Raw genomic sequence first — 22,050 nt, forward strand, 5'->3', positions numbered from 1 at the left:
CAGGGAAACACCAGCCAGGGCTCTGATATTACTTCATCTGTCTGTGGATGAAGTCCTCTCACACCATGTCCCATTCCTGCCCAATAACCCTGTGTCCGTTATATGTAGGAAACATCCTCTGGCCTTCAATGGTCATGAGTTCCTAGTTCGTAGCAAGAGGAAAAGATTTTAGGTGCAGCGTGACTGTACCAGTTGAAGCGTGTTTTTCCCTACGTCCGTAGATCCTGGTTTCTCACAAATGAGCCTCCTCTTGCAGGATAAGAAAGGAGTTCCTGGAGCCAAGAATTCATTCCCAGTGTCTGAGACCTAGTCACGACCTCACACCAGAGCTCTGGGGCACGAGCAGAGAAAACAGGATCGAAAGGTCTCAGACTTGCTTATCACCTCACACAGGGAACAGAAAATGACCACGTTACAGGTGAGTGGACTGCTTATTCCTGATTATTTTTCCAGGAGATTAGAAGTATGTAAGTTTTCCAGTGAAAAAGAAAAACGGAAATAGTTAAGGAATTAGGGGGAAATAGCTTCAGAAGAAAAGACCTGGATTGGAACAAAATTGGAGCAGTAATACATTAACTATAGGCCTTTGTGATATTCTCAAGGTTTTCATTTTTATAGGCCATAATTACTGAATATGAGCTGCACTGTTGGCTCTCCATTTTGGGGGCAGAAGTACTAAATAAATGTGAACATTTACGTGACTTGTATTGTCCAAAGAGAAAAGCAAATTAATTCTTCATATAAAGTAACTATTTCTTGCTCCCTCGTTGAAGAAGTCTTTTAATAAATGATACAGTGGGTAACGTCCTCAAGAGAAACATTGTGGTAAATACACATGTCTTATGGCCGTTTTTCACAATTTTCCGCCGAGTGTGACCATAATTATTTATTTACCTCTTTAATTGTGAAGCAGAAACACATGCAGAATAACATTAAAAGAAAAAAAGTAATATGCAGAAAAGTAAGCAAAAGGTAGGAAGTACAGTCTAATGGATTATTAATTGAATACACATGAAATTGCCATTCAGGTCTTAACTTCTCCCTCCTGGGAAAGGAGACCCGTGGCCTCGCTCCCCGTCACAGCTCCCGTCTGACCACGGACAGCCTCATTAGGCCCGACCGTTCACAGCGTCTCCCTCCTCAGGGAGCCAGGACCCTGATTTCATAACCGTTTTCCTGCTTTTCTTTACTGGTGTATTTCTAAGTATTCATCCTGAGACGCTGCATTTTGGTTTTGTGTGCTGGCACATACTAGTAGACTCATCTATGTTCTTTCCCTTTGTGATTGCTGCTTTCACTTAACCGTTTGTTTGTGACCTCATTGCCGTGACAGCCTTCATTTAATAAGGCAGCTTCTTAACACCTGTCACCAAATCCAGTCCGTGTGTAAATGCCCAGTGGTTTCACAATTCATAAACTGTTTCTAGTTTATTTGAATTAAAATCTGAATAACATTCGTACAATGCAACCAATTAATCTGTCTCTTAAGTCTCTTTTAATCTGTTGGCTGTTCTTATTATTTTCTGGAAGTGTGTTTCCTCCATGTTGGTAGATTTAGAAATGTTGCTGTCCCATGCAGAAGCTGCTAGCTATGTGTGGACTGTTTAAATTTAATTAAACACCAGCCTCAAGGACTCAATAGGCATAAATTGGACAGCCAGGAATTGGATAGCACAGATAAAGAATATTTCCATCGCCTTAGAAAGCTGTGAAGTATGGCAGCAATCATCTCAGGTAGAAACTGCAGTCTTTAACTTTAACCCTGCTGTTTTGGGTTCTGTACTTATTTTCTTGCTAAAACAATAGAAAAGTTAATTTGATTTTCTGAACTTATGTATGCTATCCCAATCGATTGAATACTCCATGGATGGTGGTTTGAATATCACATTGATTGTGATCTCACTGGTTATCGAAGCACATTCTTCTGGGAACTAGGACAGCTCAGTTACCCTAAATTGTCTCAGTAGCTACAGATAATGCGTTCCAGTTGACTCAGTGGTCCCAAGACCAGGACAGCACAATTATTCCAAATTGCCTCAGTGGCTCCAGATAATGTGTTTCTGTTGATTCAGTGATCCGTAGACCCAAAACTATACTTAATCTTTATAGATAAACTAACTTGCTCAGTTTTGATTCTGTAACTGCTTCGTGCAAACCAGGCTCCTCATTCCAAACCCAAAGGTGCAGTCGATACCTTTGTGATATTCTGCCAATATAAGCCGGAGGTGGCGAGCTTTTCTGGGCTGCGAGATCTGGAGCATGTTGCCCCTCGTAGCCGCCGGCCTTTAATAAATGACTCCATAATTCGAGTTTTTGAGGCGTCCTTTGTGAGATTCGGGGTACAATACAACAGTTGGACAGATCTGATGTAAAGATTTGATCAGATTCAATTTTCAGTTTTTGGCACGAATGCTTCAGAGGTAGTGGTATGTCCTTTCAGGAGGCTCACATGTCTGCTCTCCTCCCTTTTTTTGTCACGTGCGCAACTTTAGAAAATCATTGCCTAGATGGAGTATTTCATTAGGCGTTGCAAAATGGTAACATCCTACTTCTATCATTTTTTTTTTTTATTGACTGGAATACTGCTTTCTAGCTTGGCAAGATATATCAAGGCTGTTTGTATATTTTCCCCCAGCCCCCACCTGCAATTAGATAAAACAGTACCATAAAATTTATTTATTTTTAAAATATATATTTTTATTGACTTCAGAGAGGAAGGGAGAGGGAGAGAGAGATAGAAACATCAATGATGAGAGAGAATCATTAATTGGCTGCCTCCTGCACAACCCCCACTGGGGATCCAGCCTGCAACCTGGGCTTGTGCCCTTGACCTGGAATCGAACCTGGGACTCTTCATTCTGCAGGACGACACTCTATCCATTGAGCCAAACCGGTTGGGGCTGCCAAGACTTTTTATAACAAATAAATGTTAATTATTTTTCAGTAATTGATATATTAATTTTGTTTATTTAATCTGTTTATTCATTTTCATACTATTTCTTATGAAATCTAGACCTTCTTTTTTTGAAGAATTTAAATGTGCTTTTTAAAACTCTGTGTTAGGTGTTTCTATATTTGCAGTTCCTGTGATTTGCATGCTTCTGTTTTCAGATATACTTTGCATCTGTTGAGGTGATTATATATTTTTTCTCACTCTGTTAAGATTTTTTAAATAAATGTAAACCAACTTGGTCTTAATATATTTTGCTTTTTATATATTTCTCAGTTTGGTTTGGTAATGTGTTTAGGATTTTCATCATTGTTTTTGTGTGAGTTGGCTTTTGCTTTTCCCTTCTTGCAGTGTCCTTATTGGGTCTCGTCACCAAGATTGTACTGGTATCAGAAAGTTTAGGGTTATATTCTTGCTTTAATATTCTGTATGAGTTTAGTAAAATTGGAATTATTACTGCATTAAGTGTTTACAGAATTAACTGGTAAAGCCTTTTTTGTGTGTATGAGATTTTTAACTCGGGACCAATACGTTTCACATGCCCAATGCATATGTTGTAAAATCATTAAGGGTAAATGAGTCACTCAAAGAACAAGATAAAACAATAGATTTTAATGTAACAGAATATGACAAGTTTTATCATATTATTTTTTAAAATATATTTTATTGATTTTAGAGAGAAAGGGAGAGGGAGAGAGAGATAGAAACATCAATGATGAGAGAGAATCATTGATTGGCTGCCTCCAGCACGCCCCCTGCTAGGGACCAAGCCTGCAACCCAGGCATGTGCCCTTGGCCGGTGCCCTTGGCATGTGCCCTTGGTCCTCGAACCGGGGACCCTTCAGTCTGCAGGCTGACGCTCTATCCATTGAGCCAAACCAGCTAGGGCTTTATCATATTATTTTGCCAGCACCTGTTCTGGTGCCAAATTTGAGGTTAAGTATTTTATTGGTTCAGAAGATTTAAAGTTGTGTGGTCCAATTCTTGTGTGTTACATAGATGTAAGGATGGAAGAATGACTAATGGCATTTTATCCCACAATATGATACAAATGTAGGGGCACAGTAGGCATTGTCTATGACTTGCTAGGCTAAGAATAATGTTCTCAAGCTCCAGTACTTCTTTTTCTACATCATGGAGTGATAACTGATTCAGTTTCACTAAGATTGTGCTTTTACAGGAGTCAATCTCATTTGAACATTTATCTGTGGACTTCACCGAGAAGGAATGGCAACTGCTGGACCCCTCTCAGAAGGACTTATACAAGGACGTCATGTTGGAGAACTACAGCAGCCTAGTGGCACTGGGTAAGGAAGCTACCCAGAGGACCTCATTGTGCCAGTAATTGCTCTTTCTTTTTTCGTTGCTGCGAGTTGTAGGACCTCTGAAATTGTTAATGATTTTGGATCTAAATATAGAAGTCCAGAGTTTCTTGGACTATGACACCAGGGAACGTATTTGGATATCACCTTCCAATAATGAAGTCTTTTATTGTGCAGCCTCTGAGACTCAATAATAGTCGCAGTGGTATTGGTAGCACCTAATGTAGATAACTCACGGTATTCCACATGCTGTTCATATATCGACTCTGGTAATCATTAGAATAATCCTGCATGACAGGTATGATTATTCTCCTTCGTTTTTCTAATGAGGAAATTGAAGCAAAGAACGGTTAAGTAGCTTTTCAAAGGACTGACAGCTAGGAAATGAAAGAGCCTGGATTTAATTGAACCCAGGCACACTGGCTTTAGAGCCTCTGAATTGCTTAATAGTTTTGGACAGGAATCATAAAAGTCAAAGATTCTTAGACCCTCTTAGCCACCAGGGAGACCGTTACCATTTCTTTGAGAATCACTTACTCTGTTGATATACAAATGGTTAGCTTAACTGAGTCTATTCTGATGCCAAACCTTGCCCATTCCTCAGGGGCCATAAAGCCCAAGCATTCAGGGCCAAGACCTTTGTGATTTCCCTTGAATAGGGTATGAATTTATGAAACCTGATGTCATTTTCAAGTTGGAACGAGGAGAAGCACCGTGGATAGAAGATGGAGAAGTTCCAAGTTCAGACTCTCCAGGTGAGTGTATAAGAATCAGGCAGATGGGCGACGGTTCAAGTACAACCTCAGCTGGTTATTGGGGTGGCATCTTTGAAATGTGCTGTAGAGTGCTCCTTTCAAATTCTCTAAACCTTTGGCACCAGCTATCAAGTAAGTCACATTTTTACATGTGGCTTCTTGCTTTTGGATAAAGTGAAATGGTTCCATGATGTCATCTCCCATCTGTCAGGGCCATGATGTCATCTCCCATCTGTCACATCTTGGGCTTTGACTTTTTGTTTGGTTTTCTGCCTCCGGCATGTTACTCTCCGTATGTCCTCCCTTCTCCTCTGGATGATGAAACTTTTGCTTTGTACATTTAAGAGTTTATATCTTTTTCCTCGTTTTGGGTGTGTCTGATGCCCAGAGAAATACCCATTGAAAGCCCACTCTGTTCAGTCTTACTGTATTTGAGAACAGTCATTATTCCTCCCAAAGAGTTTGTTCTTTTCCTCCCTTTTTTTAAAAAAATACATGTTTTTATTTATTAGAGAGGAAGAGAGAGAAAGAGATCGATAGGAGCATCAGTGATGAGAGAGAATCATCGATTGGCTGCCTTTTGCATGCCCCACACTTGAACTGTGACCTCCTGGTTCATAGGTCTATGCTTAAACACTGAACCACACTGGTCAGGTTATAACCATGTAATTTTTCTTTATAGAACAAGACTCTCAAGTAAATAGTCACATGATGTGGAACCAGGATAACCAAGAGAAGCCTAAAAATACGAAACAAGATTATGAATGTGATGCATTTGGAAAGAATTTCAATCTGAGCATAAACTTTGTTCCTTTAAGAAAATCAAACAATGAAGGTGATGATGTAGATGGATTAACTTTAAAACGTCATTTAGATTTACTTCTTCCAAAAGCTGATTATGGAAAAATAGAACGAGATGACTTAAATATATTTGATAAATTGTTTCTCCATACCAAGCCTGAGGAAACTGATACTTGGTTCAAACACTATGAGTGTGATAAATATGATAATGTTAACTATAAGAAGTCACAGATTATCATATATCATAGAAATCGTTTAGGGGAGAAACTTTATGAATGCAGTGAATGTAGGAAACGCTTCAGTAAGAAATCAAGTCTCATTAAGCACCAGAGCAGACATATAAGAGAGATAGCCATTGGCTCTGGTAAATGTGACAAAACTTTCCCACAAAAGTCACAGTTCATTACACATCACAGAACTCATACAGGAGAGAAACCTTATAATTGTAGCCAGTGTGGGAAAGCCTTCTCCCAAAAGTCACAACTCACGTCCCATCAGAGGACACATACAGGAGAGAAACCATATGAATGTGGTGAATGTGGGAAAGCCTTCTCCCGGAAGTCACATCTGATATCACATTGGAGAACACACACGGGAGAAAAACCCTATGTATGCCATGAATGTGGGAGGGCCTTTAGTGAAAAGTCCAATCTTATCAACCATCAGAGAATTCATACAGGAGAGAAACCTTTTGAATGCAGAGAATGTAGAAAAGCTTTTAGCAGGAAGTCACAACTCGTTACCCATCACAGGATTCATACAGGAACAAAACCTTATGGATGTAGTGATTGTAAAAAAGCCTTCTTTGAGAAATCGGAGCTTATTAGACATCAGACAGTTCATACTGGAGAGAAGCCCTATGAATGCAGTGAATGTCAGAAAGCATTCCGAGAGAGGTCAAGCCTCATTAACCATCAGAGAACCCACACAGGAGAGAAACCTCATGGGTGCATTCAGTGTGGAAAAGCTTTCTCCCAGAAGTCACATCTGATATCACATCAGATGACACACACGGGAGAGAAACCCTTTGTATGCATTAAATGTGGGAGGGCCTTCAGCAGGAAATCCCAGCTGGTTCGACATCAGAGAACTCACACGGGAGAAAAGCCCTATGAATGCAGTGAATGCGGGAAAGCTTTCAGTGAGAAATTAAGCCTCACTAATCACCAGAGAATTCACACAGGAGAGAAACCCTATATGTGCAGTGACTGTGGGAAAGCCTTTTGTCAGAAGTCCCATCTCATATCCCATCAGAGGACACACACAGGGGAGAAACCCTACGAATGCACCGAATGTGGGAAAGCCTTTGGAGAGAAGTCAAGTCTTGCGACTCATCGGAGAACCCACACGGGAGAAAAGCCCTATGAATGCAGGGACTGTGAAAAAGCCTTCGCCCAGAAATCCCAGCTCAATACTCACCAGAGAACTCACACCGGAGAGAAACCCTATGACTGCCATCTTTGTCAGAAAGCTTTCTTTGAGAAGTCAGAGCTCATTAGACACCAGAGAACTCATACAGGAGAAAAGCCCTTTGAATGCAGTGAATGTCAAAAAGCCTTCAGGGAGAAATCAAGTCTCATCAATCATCACAGAATACACACAGGAGAGAAACCATTTGAATGCAACGAATGTGGCAAAGCCTTCTCTCGGAAATCACACCTGATACCACACCAGAGGACACATACAGGAGAGAAACCCTATGGGTGCACTGAATGTAGGAAGGCATTCTCTCAAAAGTCACAGCTGGTTAATCACCAGAGAATTCATACCGGAGAGAAACCTTATCAATGCAATGACTGTGGGAAAGCCTTCTCCCAAAAGTCACAGCTCATTAACCACCATAGAACTCATACCATAAAGAAATCATAGACATGAAGTTAATATATGTCTTTGACAGAGACCTGACTTTATTGTACTTCAGGAAATGCAGTATGGTAAATCAGATAATGGTCACATATATCTGAGTGCTCTTTGGAGGGGGAGGGGAGGTAGGAGCTGTAATTGAGGTTTTTTTAGGGAAAGTTTCAGCATATTTAACAGTTTTATAGATCAGAAGTCAGAGAGGAATGAGCCTATGAAATGCAGTGTGTTTTAAAAACCTTTCAAATTATAGTGAAACCTAATACAGTAGAAAATTACCAGCAAAGAGGAATACTATGGATATCAGAAAGCCTTTAAGAGTGTAAATTTCATTACCTGTTAGAAACATTCCCACTGGGGGTAAATCGTAGTCCAGTGAGTAAAGGAAAGCCCCATGAATGTTGCACCTGAGGTGATCTTTTCATCAGAAAATTACATCTCAGTGTACGTAAGAAATTGCTCTAAGAAATGAGGTTCTATGAAAATAGTAAATATGGAACATTTGTTAGCAAATAATGTAACAATATTGTATTTTGGAGAATTCATATTGTGGATAAACCTAACAATTTAAAGACATTGGAAATGTGTGCCCCTAAAATAATGCTTTAAAGGGAAGCCATATTCTTTTTATAGACAGGAGTACCAAAAATCCCCAGTTCTAAGTGGTTGACAGGTTTTCACTCAGAGGTATGAATATACATGAATAAACTGAACAATTGAAAATTCTAAATTAGGAATTTCTTAGTGTATTTATGATTTTCTTTTGTCACATAAGGTGTTTCGTATTTTGAAACTGCATATGACAATGTAATTAGAAGTATGAGATGCACATGCCTTGTAGTGCCCCTGATGTCTGTCAAGAGACGACATGCCAGTGCTTTTCTATCTTACTGATGCTATAAAAATGGTAACTAATTAATATAATATGCCTTATTGCTAAATAATAATAAAACCACATCTCTTTTCCCTATGGTTTGTTGGTATATAAAAGAGGTCTGTTGTTACTGATCTCACTTCAGTATCAGAAGCCAACATCTTATATAAAGTCTTCTGCGTCCTCAGAGTCTGAGACAGTTTATATAAAAAAAACACACACCCGGTTTATAAGTATTCAAAGGCAGTACCACAGAATTTCCATAGTGACTCATGATATGCTGAGTAAGCAAAAGGAAGGAGGTGTGTGACCATTTTACTCAGCATTCAAACAAAGTGGCAGTAGAGCTGTACAAAATCTTTATCATTTTTTGTGATGCCTCACTGTATAAAATATATGTAAAGTGCTTTGTAAACTACAGCTTTCATTTTAATTTATTATGATGGAACATGGATTCTGTGCGTTGCTATTTTTGGTATTTCAGAAAATATTTTAAAACTAATTTTCCAAAATTTTTGTTTTTAGAGATGAAAGGAAAGAGACATTGATGTATTGTTATTTTCTTAGTTTTTGAATTTTATTTATTGATTTTAGAAGGAGGAAGAAAAAGGGAAAAACAGATTTGTTGCTTGTTATTTATGCATTCATTGGTTGCTTGTATATGCCCTTAGCAGAGATCAAAGCTGCAACCTTGGCCTATGGGGATGACGCTCCAACCAACTGAGCTACCTGCTCAGGACTAAGAAGAAAAGCAGTTTTAGAGTGATTTACTTACAGTTTTGTGGAGCACAATACAGCACACTGAGACAGAATAGTTGAGACAAAATAGGAAGCATCATTCCTGTTTTGTGTATGTGTATTAATCCTAACCTGAGGATATTTTGTTTGTTTGTTTGTTTTTAGAGAGTGGAAGGAGGGAGGGGAGGGATAGAGAAACATCTATGTGAGGGAGATACATTCATTAGTTGTTTCCCACATTCTCCCTGAACAGGGCCAGGATTGAACCTGCAACCCAGGTATGTCCCCTTTATTGGGAATCAGACTCAAGACCCCTCGGTTTGAAAGCCGACACTAACTATTGAGCAACAGGCCTAATCATTCCTCTTTTACTACCTAGGTTGTTCCATTGACCTGGAGACAATTCTACATTGGACAACTTCTATTGCATTCCTTTTAGTAAATGGATCTTTTGGAAGTCTATGAATTTTGAGGTCTGTCGTAGTAGTGCTTTCTCTCCAGCTTTCCTTTGTGTGCCGTGAATCTTCTGACAGTTATCTCTGTATGGATCCCTATGTTCCTGATATTTTCTTACAAGAACACTTTCTTACAAATAATGTGTTGAAATTTGGGGAGCAGGATGTTTATTGAGGATCAATAAACTCACACAATACCAGATTTATCTGTATTAAAAAGCAGAATATAGGTCAATAGTCATTTGCTATCTATGCTTGGAACCACAGTAATTTGTTATTTCATTTATCCCAGAAATATACAAGTATACCCAGTTTGTCAGTTTCATTGTGCTTGTTGGTTTACAAATACGGTACTACTAAAAACAAACAAAATATGGTACCAAGCTTTCAGATGTTCATTAACTAGTCGTGACCTAAGTGTTGATTAACTCATCCATGATCCTTGCAACTGTATGCATATTTTTTGCACCTCGCTTTTATTCTTTTTTAGTCTATTTTCACACTCATACATAGTTATTTTAAGATATAATTGTGATTACACACTCTTGTGCTGAAATGTTGAATAGCTAATTGTGGACTTAAGAAAGTGAAATATGCTTATGGTATAGTTTCATGAGACAAATACACGCCCATCATTTCGGAATACTTTACCTCTCCTCTTACTAATTTTTGGCCTCCTTGAACTACTTGCAGTTCCTTGAAATTTCTACATTCTCAGTTGCTTTTTGCAAATCTGCCACTGAAATTCCCCTGTTTCTTATTTATGCCTATCCAACCTTTATGAGCCTGTATATGTATTTGTCACTGTGATATAATCACTGCATGTTTTATCTTTTCCATTAGAAAGCTGGAACAAGCTTGTCTATATAATTTTAGCAACTGAAGCTTTATATATAAATGTGATTGCTTATCGTAGCTATGTTTTCTACCACATGGAGAAGCATAATCTACAATGAGAGGAAAATTAAGCCATTGTGGAAGCAAAGGCAAGGGCCAGTGCTGACTGAGTGCCGGAATCTGGTTCTTGTCCTGATATGCATTCATCTCTGCCCATTCATGATCGCTGGGTTCCTCTGTGAGATAGCACAGATATCCTCCTAATAAAACTCCATGTTTGTTTCAGGTGTTCAAGTTGTGTTTCTTATAATCCAAATCTTCTTCATGCAAGACATAAGTGGGTTCTCTGGAAGCAGATATTGTGATAGAATTTTGGGAGCAGGATGTTTATTGAGGATCAATGACTGAGTTGACTGGAAAATAAGTGATTGGCCCGCTTGGTGGCATGAACCGGATTCTCATTACTGAGTCCGAGTCACTATGCCCTCCTCATTCCCGACTTGATTTATCCATTTACTATCACAACTGGGCGAGGCAGATCCAAGAAGCTCCTGAGTGGGTCAACTAAACCCACTCATATTCCTCTCCGCCCTGTTGTATAACAGCAACCCTGCCTCATCCTCATGTGTCAGAGACCCCTTCAAAGACGGCAGCTCCTCTTCTTGCCTGCTGGTCTCTGAACACGTTTCCATGTGATATCTGTAGCTTACAATTAAATAGGAAACTTGCCATAACCGGTTTGGCTCAGTGGATAGAGCGTCAGCCTTCGGACTGAACGGTCCCAGGTTCGATTCCAGTCACGGGCACATCCCCAGTAGGGGGTGTGCAGGAGGCAGCTGATCGATGTTTCTCTCTCATCAATGTTTCTAGCTTTCTATCTCTCTCCCTCCCTCTCTGTAAAAAAAAAAATAAAAAAAAATCAATGAAATATATTTAAAACTTGCTCTGTTCTCTGTCAGTGAAGTGTGTCACCATTGGGGATCAAGAGCACCAAGTTGCTGGAGGGTCGCTGCTAATGGTGATAGGTCATCACTGATTCCAAACAGGGGGACCTGTCGCTTCCAGCCCCTGGTAGCGAGGCCGCTCCACAGGCCTCGAGGGTCTCAGGGAATACCAGTCCTCCGAGGCGAGGAATTCCAGTTACAGGTTTTACACTTGAAATTAACCCCTTTGCAAAGCAAGTTCACTCTTTTGTAAAGCAAATTCAACCTTTTGGGAATCATATTCCATTAGGGTTGAAAATAGAGTGAGGTAACACAATAAAGTCGTTTTTTCCTGATTGTATTCGTAGTTAGGGCATGCGTTCAGGCCACAGGACAGTTGTAGAAAGTTGGAAAGCGTAGATGGTCGCGCTGGGACTACAGTGGGTTCTGGGAATTGTAGTTGTGTGAAGGTGGAGCTTTTGGTCTCAGGATGCTGGGGCCTCGCAGCGTTCTGGGAATTGTGGTTGCTGAGGACAATGGCCTTTGTCTGGAGGCGCCCTGACGCCCCTGCGTGGCTTTGTGGGAGTTTTTGTCTTTGCTGGGAGCCTATTTTCTCCCGGAGCGCTGAGGCCGCTGTGTATCCTGGGAAATGTAGTCGTCTGAGGACCGAGGTCTCTGCTTCGTTCCGGGTGTTTTTGTGTGTGTGACCGAGAGCCTTTTTCTCTGGAAGCGTGCTAAAGGCGAGTGAATCGTAAAGTGCAGTTGTCTGAGGCTCCCAGTTTTTGTCACTGCTGGCGTGGGGAGTTCTGGGAATTGTAGTGTGTGATGGGATGTCTGAATTCAACGGAGCGTCGGGGCCGCGGGGTATCCTGGGGAGTGTAGTTCTCTGAGGACAAGCCTCTTCTGTTTCTGCGGGCGTGGGGAGCTATGGGAGTTGTAGTGTGTGGCGGGGAGCCTTCTTTCCTCACGTCGCTGAGACCGCGGTGTGTCTTGGGAAGTGTAGTTGTCTGAGGCCCGTTGTGTCTCTCCGCTCTTGGGCGGTTGCGGGAGTTGTAGTGTGCGACGGCGAGCCTTCCTCCCACGCGCGCTGAGGCAGCGGTGGATCCTGGGAAGTGCAGTTGTCTAGGGCCCGCGGCCTGCTCCGGGGGGTCTGGTCCCCGGGGCTCCGGAAGGCGCCGTCTGCACTCCGGGACGCCCGGTGGAGTCTGGGCTTCTTGGGCCGGAGGTAGGTGAAGGCGCCTAACCCGCCTGCGCTGGGACCACCCCGCCTGCGCCGGGGTCCCCGCCTGCTGGCCTGGGCCGTAACCGCCCGGAGCCCGGAGCCCGGAGCCCGGAGCCCGGAGCCCGGAGCCCGGAGCCCACGGTGCCAGAATCGCAGAGGAAGTGCCAGGCCCGTGACCTCGGCCAAAGAGCAGGTGTAGGGGGTGCAGTCAGGCTGGACTCCCGGCCTGAAGGGAGCCCTCGCGGGCGCCCCGGGCTGCTGGGTTCCCTGCCCCCGTGTGACGAGGGCGGGTGGACGTGGAGCGACGGGAACCCCCTGAGGAGGGACCCGGTTCCTGGGGCCCGGCCCGCGCGCTCAGGCCGCTGTCTCTCCTGCCAGCTCTCCCGGCCTACCCTGTGCTGTCCTCCTCGGTCCCACAGGAGCCATGTCTCAGGTAAGCGGTGCTCCCTCCCTTTTCCCTTAGGGACTCCCTGCCCCGCCTCGCTCCTCTCCTTCGTGGCCTGGTTCGTAGGAGGGTGAAGGAGGGCTGACGGGGAGCTGTTGCCGCGTGGCGGGTTTCTGACCTGGCAGGCGTGTTTTAGGGTTGAAAGTGGGGAGCCAGCTGTGCTGTCGCCTCCTCTCTCTCAATATTCGAGTGAGAGGTGCTTTATTCTGTGTCTCTTGCTCCAGCTGCCTTTCATTCATGTATTCGACATATTTACATTGAGCATCTACGTCCAGCATCTGTATCTGGTCTCAAAGGGTGACCCCTGGACCTGAGAGCTCATTAGACGTGGATGTTTCTGAGCCCGCCCCCCGCCGCCCCCCAAGACCTCCTAAGCCAGAAGCTGGGGGTCTGGTGAACAGCCCCTCCTAGGGATGCGAACGCTTGACCCTTTCCAGGTCTGGGGATGCAGCAGTGAGCAAGATAAAATCTCTGAACTCAGAGCTCACTTTTCAGACTTGACATTCAGTTTCTTTGCAAGGAACACTGGGTATTTTTGTGGCTAAACGCCTGCCTGGCAATCATACTTCTCAGAGGTGAATAAGAAGGCCAACCATCCCAAATTAGCCCCTCTGTTTATAGTTCCTCTTCTCTCTTACTTTTTGTCATACTTATGTCCAAATCCAGAGTTTTGCTGGGGAGTCCCGACTTCCACCCGAGTTGCAAGTCCCACTGTTTACTCCAGGAAGCAGCTTCTTTCTCTGTGACTCGATAATCTTTATCACGTAAAATAATTTTGTTCAGTGTAAAGTATAACCCAGTCGTTGGCAAACTCATTAGTCAACAGAGCCAAATATCAACAGTACAACGATTGAAATTTCTTTTGAGAGCCAAATTTTTAAAACTTAAGCTTCTTCTAACGCCACTTCTTCAAAATAGACTCGCCCAGGCCGTGGTATTTTGTGGAAGAGCCACACTCCAGGGGCCAAAGAGCCGCATGTGGCTCGTGAGCCGCGGTTTGCCGACCACTGGTATAACCTATAACCCTGCCACACATTTGAGGCTACTCGTGTGGGACCTTTTAACATTCCTTTTCATGCCTAACAGTTACATGGGTCACTCAAGTGGTGGAAACCGGGAGCTTCTTGTTGTCTCTCACCTTGCGGGTAAAAGCACTGGGTTCCGGCCCTAGCTGGTTTGGCTCAGTGGATAGAGCGTCGACCTGTGGACTCAAGGGTCCCAGGTTCGATTCCGGTCAAGGGCATGTACCTTGGTTGCAGGCACATCCCCAGTGGGGGGTGTGCAGGAGGCAGCTGATCGATTTTTCTCTCTCATCGATGTTTCTAACTCGCTATCCCTTTCCCTTCCTCTCTGTAAAAAATCAATAAAATATATATATTTTAAAAACCCTCACCTGAGGATATTTAAAGAAAAAAAAAAAAAAAGGCACTGGGTTCCGTGCTGGGAGGCATTGCAGTCCCGCCTCGGGAGGCCCTGATACTTTGGGGCTTATCCTCCTTGTTCTGTGGCGTCTCTAAAACGCTCTCTAAGTTTCACAGCTGTTTCTTCAGGAATGGGAGGAGTGTGATAAGCTTGAGAGTGCATGCCTCATTTCAAGGGCGTTGCTGCTGTCTGCTATAGCCAATTGTTATAAAAAGGAAATTCTTGCCAAATTATGTTAAAAGAGACTGCTATTTTTAAAAAATACATTTTATTTATTTTTTTTACAGAGAGGAAAGGAGGAGTATAGAGTGTTAGAAACATCGATGGGAGAGAAACATCGATCAGTTGCCTCCTGCACACCCCCCACTGGGGATGTGCCCACAACCAAGGTACATGCCCTTGACCGGAATCCAACCTGGGACCCTTCAGTCCGCAGGACAACGCTCTATCCACTAAGCCAAACTGGTTAGGGCAGTGGTCGGCAAACTCATTAGTCAACAGAGCCAAATATCAACAGGACAACTTTTGAAATTTCTTTTGAGAGCCAAATTTTTTAAACTTAAACTATATAGGTAGGTACATTGTTATTAACTTAATTAGGGTCCTCCTAAGCTGGCCTTTGCTAAAAACTCCAGGGGCCAAAGAGCTGCATGTGGCTCGCAAGCCGCAGTTTGCCGACCACGGTGTTAGGGCAAGAGACTGCTATTAAGTACACTCTCCATTGACTGTTAAACACAAAGGAATTGTCTTCATTATTCATTCGTGAAGTGATGCGAGACCTTAAGAGTTTTCAGAACCAAAACCAGAAATCACATGTATAATCCTTTACCTTTCACAAAACTGTAAAATATGTCAGGACATATCACATGGTGTGTCTTTTCTCGTTTTCTCCGTTATACAGCAAAACCACACAGCTCTACTCTTAGTTATACTCTCATTGGTCCCCGCGAATTCTGTCCGCCCTCCTCACTGCAGTCATTTCCCTCCTGGGTCAGGGCCGTGCGGAGGCTGGTGCCGTTGACAGACCCTGTCTGTCCTTTCAGGGGTCGGTGACGTTCAGAGATGTGGCCATAGACTTCTCCCCGGAGGAGTGGGCTTGGCTTCAGCCTACTCAGCGAGACTTGTACAGGCACGTCATGCTGGAGAACTACGGCCACCTGGTCTCCCTGGGTGAGTGCTCCTCACCTCCCTTCAGCTAGAACTTGGCCGTAGGTAGTGGTGGGAATCTTCATTAACTGGCTGAATGTTCCCAAGGGAGGTATGCTGTTTTTTTAAAATTAGGTTGTGGGGTTGTGTTTAATTTGTTAAACTTTATTTTTATTATTGACGCTATTACAGATGTCTCCAATTTCCTCCCTTTCCCCACCTGCACCCAGGCTCTCAGGTCATCACCTCACTGTAGTCCGTGTCTGTGGGTTATTACTCCTTTTTAAGATGGGCATTGTAACTCCACCTAATCTTTAGACACCTTTCATACCTACATCTGGCATTTCTTTTAGTGGTCCCTCTTTTCTGAGGATTAAAGAACTGATTCTGAATTTATTTTATTTCCTGCAAGCAGGTCTTAACATTTCTAAGCCAGATGTGGTTTCCTTACTGGAGCAAGGGAAAGAGCCCTGGCTGGGGAAAGGAGATGTGAGAACAGATTTCTTTCCAGGTGAGTGAGTGAGTTTCCCCTCTGCTATGCACTTCCTGCTGTGTCTGTCTTTGCAGCCAAGAAACAAAAAGGTAGAAAAAGAAAAAAATGGGTGTCCTCTTTAAATGGGCATTACATGTATGTTTGTGAGCTGTCAAATTTTGTGAAGTGTGTAAGGTTTGTGTCTAGATTCATTTTTATGCATGTGTATGTACAATTTTTTTAGCATTTAAAAAAATATTTATTGATTTCAGAGAGGAAGAAAGAGGGAGAGAGAGATAGAAACATCAATGATGAGAGAGAATCATGGGTTGACTGCCTCCTGCACACCCCACAGTGGGGGATCAAGCCCACAACCCGGGCATGTACCCCCATTGGGAATGGAACTGTGCCCTCCTGGTTCATCGGTTGACACTCAACCACTGAACCATGCTGGCTGGGCGCAAAATGAATTTTACTTTTTTAATCCTCATCTGAGGATATTTTTTCACTGATTTTTTTTTAGAGAGAATGGAAGACAGGGAATGACAGAAATATCTATGTGAGAGAAACACATCAATTGGTTGTGTCCTGCACACGCCCCAACCAAGGCCCGGGCCAGGGAGGAGCCTGTAACCAAGGTACATGCCCTTGACCAGAATCAAACCTGGGACCCTTCAGTCCGCAGGCCGATGCTCTATCCACTGAGCCAAATCAACTAGGGCGAAAAATGAATTTTTTAATGTGTAAACTTCCATACAAGTTGTAAGGCTAATACGTAGAATACCCATACGTTTTTATTTATATTTATCTACTGCTAACATTTTGTTCCATTTTTAAAATCATTTGGTATATGTTTTTTCTGGGGATATTTGAGCATAAGTTGTGTACACCATGGAATTTTAATCCTACATATTTTATTAGAATAAGGATATAAGAAAGTATATACTAGTACATTTAAAAAATACATTATTTTAAAATTCGGTCCCCCTACCCCCAAGTGATAAAGTCTCTTTAAAACTGAGCCTGTGCCCTGCCAATGTGCTCTGTGCTTGGAGTGCTGGCCCGTGCACCAGAGTCTTGGGTTTGATTCCCATTCAAGATCACATACCTGGGTTGCAGGTTGGATCCCGGTCCCCAGTTGGGGCACATGCGGGAGGCAACTAATTAATGTGTGTCTCTCACATTGATGTTTGTTTCTCTCTCTCCCTCCCCGCCCCTTCGGTCCTCTCTCTCCTCTCTCTCCGTCTCTCCTTCTCTCTCTCTGAAAATCATTGGAAAAAATGTCCTCTGGTGAGGAGTAACAAAACAGAAATTAGCCTGGAGGAAATCCGGGCTTATGTTTGCCTGTTACATCCAGCTGATAGAAAGACTGTTCTACAAGGTTAAGCTTCAGATGTCAGTCTGGAAAGTAGAGTTAGAGCGAGCATCGTAGGGGGTGGTTTTCAGAGAAATCCTGTATTTATTTAGAATAAGTTGCTGTAAGATGTTCCAGAGGCACTAGGGGAACAGTCGGGTGAGTTGGTGGGATTTGAGAGCACTTGCAGTTTTATTAGCACTATAACATGTTCATTTTCACATCATTCTGGCAGCAAGTAACGAAGTGAGGAAGACGGTAAAAACTCATGCTTCCCAATTACTTACCTTCTTCATAGCTCTGTTTTCCCTTCACTTTCCTTTATTTACCTTTAACCTTTCTCCCTATTCACCTAAATCTCTCCTCTCTTTGATGTCTTCTGAATTTCTGGGCAGAATGCCTAGATTTCAAAGTCACGACAAATATGAAAGCAATGAAGTAATAATTTTTTTCCATTTTAATTCTCTCATTAAAAAAAGAAAAAAGGCTTTTATTTTATTCAATACAGAAAATAAGAAACATTGCTTTGTATTTTTTTTTCAGTTTCAGAGTCAAATGGTGAGATCAGAAAATTTTCTCCAAAAAATGTCATATATGAAGATGACTTATCCCAGTATTTGATAAAGGAGAGGAATCTGAGCCAAGGCCCTGAACATTCCAGTTTTAAAGGAGGCTGGAAATACGAGGATGTTACTGAGATGCTACAAAGAAATCAGGGATGTATCAGGCAAGTGACAGTCTCTCATCAAGAAGCCCTGACTTCACATAGTGTCAGTACCGTGGAGAGGCCCTATGGGTGCCATGAATGTGGAAAAACTTTCAGTCGGCGATTTTCCCTGGTGTTACATCAGAGGACTCACACAGGAGAGAAACCATATGTATGTAAGGAATGTGGCAAAACCTTTAGTCAGATCTCAAACCTTGTGAAACATCAGATGATACATACTGGAAAGAAACCCCACGAGTGTAAGGACTGTAGTAAAACATTCAGTTACCTTTCGTTCCTCATTGAACACCAGAGAACACATACTGGGGAGAAACCCTATGAGTGTACTGAATGTGGAAAGGCCTTTAGCCGTGCCTCAAACCTCACTCGACATCAGCGAATTCACATAGGAAAGAAACAGTATTTATGTAGGAAATGTGGGAAAGCCTTTAGCAGTGGTTCAGAACTCATTCGCCATCAGATTACACATACTGGAGAGAAACCCTATGAATGCATTGAATGTGGGAAGGCGTTTCGACGTTCTTCACACCTTACCCGACATCAGAGCATTCATACCACCAAAACCCCCTATGAGTGTGCGGAATGTAGGAAAGCCTTCCGTTGCCACTCCTTCCTTATTAAACATCAGAGAATTCATGCTGGAGAGAAGCTCTACGAATGTGATGAATGTGGCAAAGTTTTCACTTGGCATGCATCCCTCATACAACATATGAAAATTCATAGCGGAGAAAAACCCTATGCCTGTACTGGATGTGACAAAACCTTTAGTCGGAGCTTTTCCCTCATTCTACATCAGATAACTCATACTGGGGAGAGGCCCTATGTATGTAAGGTGTGCAATAAATCCTTCAGCTGGAGCTCAAACCTTGCCAAACATCAGAGAACACACACTCTAGAGAATCCCTGTGAATATGAAAATTCATTTAGTTTCCACTCAATCCTTACTGAACATCCGGGAATTCATACTGTTGAGAAAACCTAAGGATGTTTGCATTTAAAAATATAGCAGCTAATGCCTTACTTTGACTTCAGAGCCTTATGTGAATGTGTTGAATGTGTTAAGGTGTGAGGAACGGCGAAGCCATGTGATCCATGCCCGGAGAAAAACCCCAGGAATATGCGGGAAAGCCATGACAGCTTCCTTTTCTTTTTTTGGTAATGTCAGAAAGTGCAGCCACTCAATATGGAGAAGACTCATCCTCTAGTAGGATTGCCTTACTCTACATTTATAAATTCCTGCCAGGAAAGGGATACAAGTGCAATGCAAGTGAGAAAGCTTATTGGAGATTAGCTCTCATCCTGCATTTGTCAATTCAAGCACAACAGAATGCATGGGTAAGGGCGCACTTTTTCCTGGAAATCACACAATTCAGCAGTCATACATACAAGCAATGATTTGGGAATGCTTCTTTATTAAATTTTAAAATACTCTTTTAAGGAGAAAAAGCAACCCTATAAATGAATTGGTTATAGGTTGACTTTATGCAATATTTTAAATATATAGCATTATACTGGGGGCACCATTATAATGGGTAGAGTTCTGAGAAGTCCTGGAGGAAATATCAGTGTGGGGAAATTTTTTTTTTAATTACTGAGAGAATCTTTGTTTAGCTTTTTTTAAAAAAAAGCATATTCAAAAGAGAGCTATAAATAAATTTTGATTTATACTTAATCTGATATTTGCTGAGTATCATATATCATATATGATTCTGAAAATGCAACTATCACAATATTGACATCAGCAAGAGTAGTGTGTTTTTGTGGAAGCATTCAAACACAGTCGTAGGAACATTTTTAGGTGTCTTACGGTTTTAACTGAGATAGTGTTTGGATTTAAGGTTATGCTAACTCATGTTTATCCTTGAATCTGACTAGACATGTGTTAGAAATAAATGTAAGTTATGTCACAGGAAAATGCCAAGGTAGTTTTCCTCTTTTGTTGCATTTACAGTGAGAACATTTATTTTGTAAGTCCATATTGTGAAAATAAACCATATTGTGTTCACTTTCTATGTACACCTTGCCCATTTTTTAATGTCCCAGGTAAAGGTTTATCCTGTCTTTGAAGCAACTGACTGCCTCTTGTAAGAACTTCCCTCACATCTAGTGTGTGTAATGTGCAATTTAGTACTTGAATAAGTGCCTCATTTGTTGTTTCATGTATGTAAATTGTTCACAAAACGAGAGACTAGCATTTTTTTTCCCATTCAGTGTGACAACAGAACACAGCTATTGCTGAGTAATTACTTGTCTAGAGTGGCCTAACGCCTCAAACTTGACCAGAACAATTCTGTTGTGCACCCTCCCTTTCCTGCAGTGTGGCCAGCATTGTCACTTTCCCCAGCACCATGTGAGGTGTGTGTGTGTGGGGGGGGGGTTCTGGTAAACAAGAAAGGTAAACTTATCATTTCAGAGGTTTGTAACATTTAGTAATGTGGCCACAGACTTCTCAGAAGGAGTGGGGCTGACTAGATCCTGTCCACAGTAATTTATATGGGAATGTAGTCTTGGCGAACTATGGGAAACTTTTCTGAGGCGGTTATCAGTCCTTCACAATCAGAATCTGAATTTAGGTATCTCTGCTAGTTCCATAGGCAGTATTAGGGGCTGGGCTCCACATTGCCCGGCTGAATTCCTGCTCCATGCTCTTGAGATGATTAAAAATGGGTGGAATAGGGACGTGGGTGCATTTCCCCCCTGCTCTTGTTCTTGGAACAGCTTTTCCTCCCTTACTAAGAGATTGGGTCTGGAGCTGAGTAAAACTATAATATTTTGAAGTATCTATTTTCTCTCTCTTGTAAGCAGGACTTTCTCTTTCTAAACCAAATGTGACCTCCTTATTGGAGCAAGGGAAAGAGTGATGGAGAAAAAGAGACAAGAGTCCTACAATCAGGTAAGTGAAGGGCCATCAGGCAGGAAGTGCCTTTACAGGTAGTTCAGCTCACAGATGGATTACCTGAGTCATGCTATCAAAAATAGTAACTTTCTCTTTCCTGCATGCAGCACCATTCTAAACTACATAACATTCAAAACTTCCTTAACTTGTGGTAAGATATTTAAGAAAATAAGAACTATGATTTTTACTTAAACTTAAATACAGATAATTCCTATATTATACAGTAAAATAGATGTCAAAACACTGTTGCCACTGAAAAAAGAAAATAGATTGTGGATGTTTTTGTTTATACAGTGTGCTTTATTTGTCATTGCAAGAAGGCGCTGGCAAGGTTCATAGTTGCTTTCTTTCACTCTAGCACATAAATCTGTTATATTTTTTCATATTTAACGCATTTTTTACAAGCTGTGGTGCTTTCCAGAGGTAGAAGACAATAAAAATAATTTGTTTTTTTAAGATGAAATTTAATAACAGTGGCCAGACAAATTGAGATATAAAAGCACCAACAGTAGAAAAATATATGATGTTGTACTTCAAATTACTTGTATACTATAATATTTCAGCTTGAATTTGTGTTGTACTGTTGCAGTGGAAAAATAGTGGTGATATATAGTGTGATCATGTCAATACATGTGAAGGGGTAAACACCCAGTTAGACCATTTTGATCTATGTAGGGTAAGATGTTTGTATTTCCGACATACAGTTATCTTAAGTTTGCATAGTCAAGGTGTGTGAAATTCATGTGAAACAGACTCAGGACTGCAGCCATTATACCTCTGGATAGTTACAGGATTTTCTTAATCTGTTGTCATGCTTATTCAATTATCCACACACTATTACACCATCACCC

The 22,050-nt window shown here is 41.9% G+C and overlaps 2 protein-coding genes across 3 annotated transcripts; both read left to right on the forward strand.

The window, feature by feature from the left end:
- Window positions 1-226: 226 nt before the first annotated feature.
- On the forward strand, window positions 227-10,856 carry LOC103300417 (zinc finger protein 84). Of its 2 annotated transcripts, XM_054712337.1 has the most exons (6): window positions 227-418; window positions 4,131-4,257; window positions 4,932-5,027; window positions 5,710-5,862; window positions 9,680-9,773; window positions 10,599-10,856. In XM_054712337.1, exons 1-5 carry the CDS (start codon window positions 404-406, stop codon window positions 9,763-9,765), a joined length of 477 nt encoding a protein of 158 aa, XP_054568312.1. In that variant the 5' UTR covers window positions 227-403; the 3' UTR covers window positions 9,766-9,773; window positions 10,599-10,856. The 2 variants fall into 2 exon arrangements, with proteins under 2 accessions (XP_054568312.1, XP_027989434.2); XM_028133633.2 differs by lacking the exon at window positions 10,599-10,856 and having other exon boundaries at window positions 9,680-10,250.
- A 1,776-nt stretch (window positions 10,857-12,632) lies between these two features.
- On the forward strand, window positions 12,633-20,289 carry ZNF140 (zinc finger protein 140). Its single transcript, XM_054712583.1, has 5 exons — window positions 12,633-12,740; window positions 13,116-13,170; window positions 15,648-15,774; window positions 16,166-16,261; window positions 18,120-20,289. The coding sequence occupies exons 2-5, from the start codon at window positions 13,162-13,164 to the stop codon at window positions 19,283-19,285; spliced, it is 1,398 nt and encodes a 465-aa protein (XP_054568558.1). The 5' UTR covers window positions 12,633-12,740; window positions 13,116-13,161; the 3' UTR covers window positions 19,286-20,289.
- The last annotated feature ends 1,761 nt before the right edge of the window (window positions 20,290-22,050 follow it).

The sequence above is a fragment of the Eptesicus fuscus genome, chromosome 23, assembly GCF_027574615.1.
Source record: "Eptesicus fuscus isolate TK198812 chromosome 23, DD_ASM_mEF_20220401, whole genome shotgun sequence".
In the NCBI taxonomy this organism is placed as follows: domain Eukaryota; kingdom Metazoa; phylum Chordata; class Mammalia; order Chiroptera; family Vespertilionidae; genus Eptesicus; species Eptesicus fuscus.

Bases quoted from the DNA above. Each gene is read 5' to 3' on its own strand.
- ZNF140 (XM_054712583.1), top strand. The intron at 15,775-16,165 runs GTGAGTGCTCCT...TCCTGCAAGCAG, and splicing joins CGGCCACCTGGTCTCCCTGG to GTCTTAACATTTCTAAGCCA. The intron at 16,262-18,119 runs GTGAGTGAGTGA...TTTTTTTTTCAG, and splicing joins GAGAACAGATTTCTTTCCAG to TTTCAGAGTCAAATGGTGAG.
- LOC103300417 (XM_054712337.1), top strand. The intron at 4,258-4,931 runs GTAAGGAAGCTA...TCCCTTGAATAG, and splicing joins CAGCAGCCTAGTGGCACTGG to GGTATGAATTTATGAAACCT. The intron at 5,028-5,709 runs GTGAGTGTATAA...TTTTCTTTATAG, and splicing joins TCCAAGTTCAGACTCTCCAG to AACAAGACTCTCAAGTAAAT.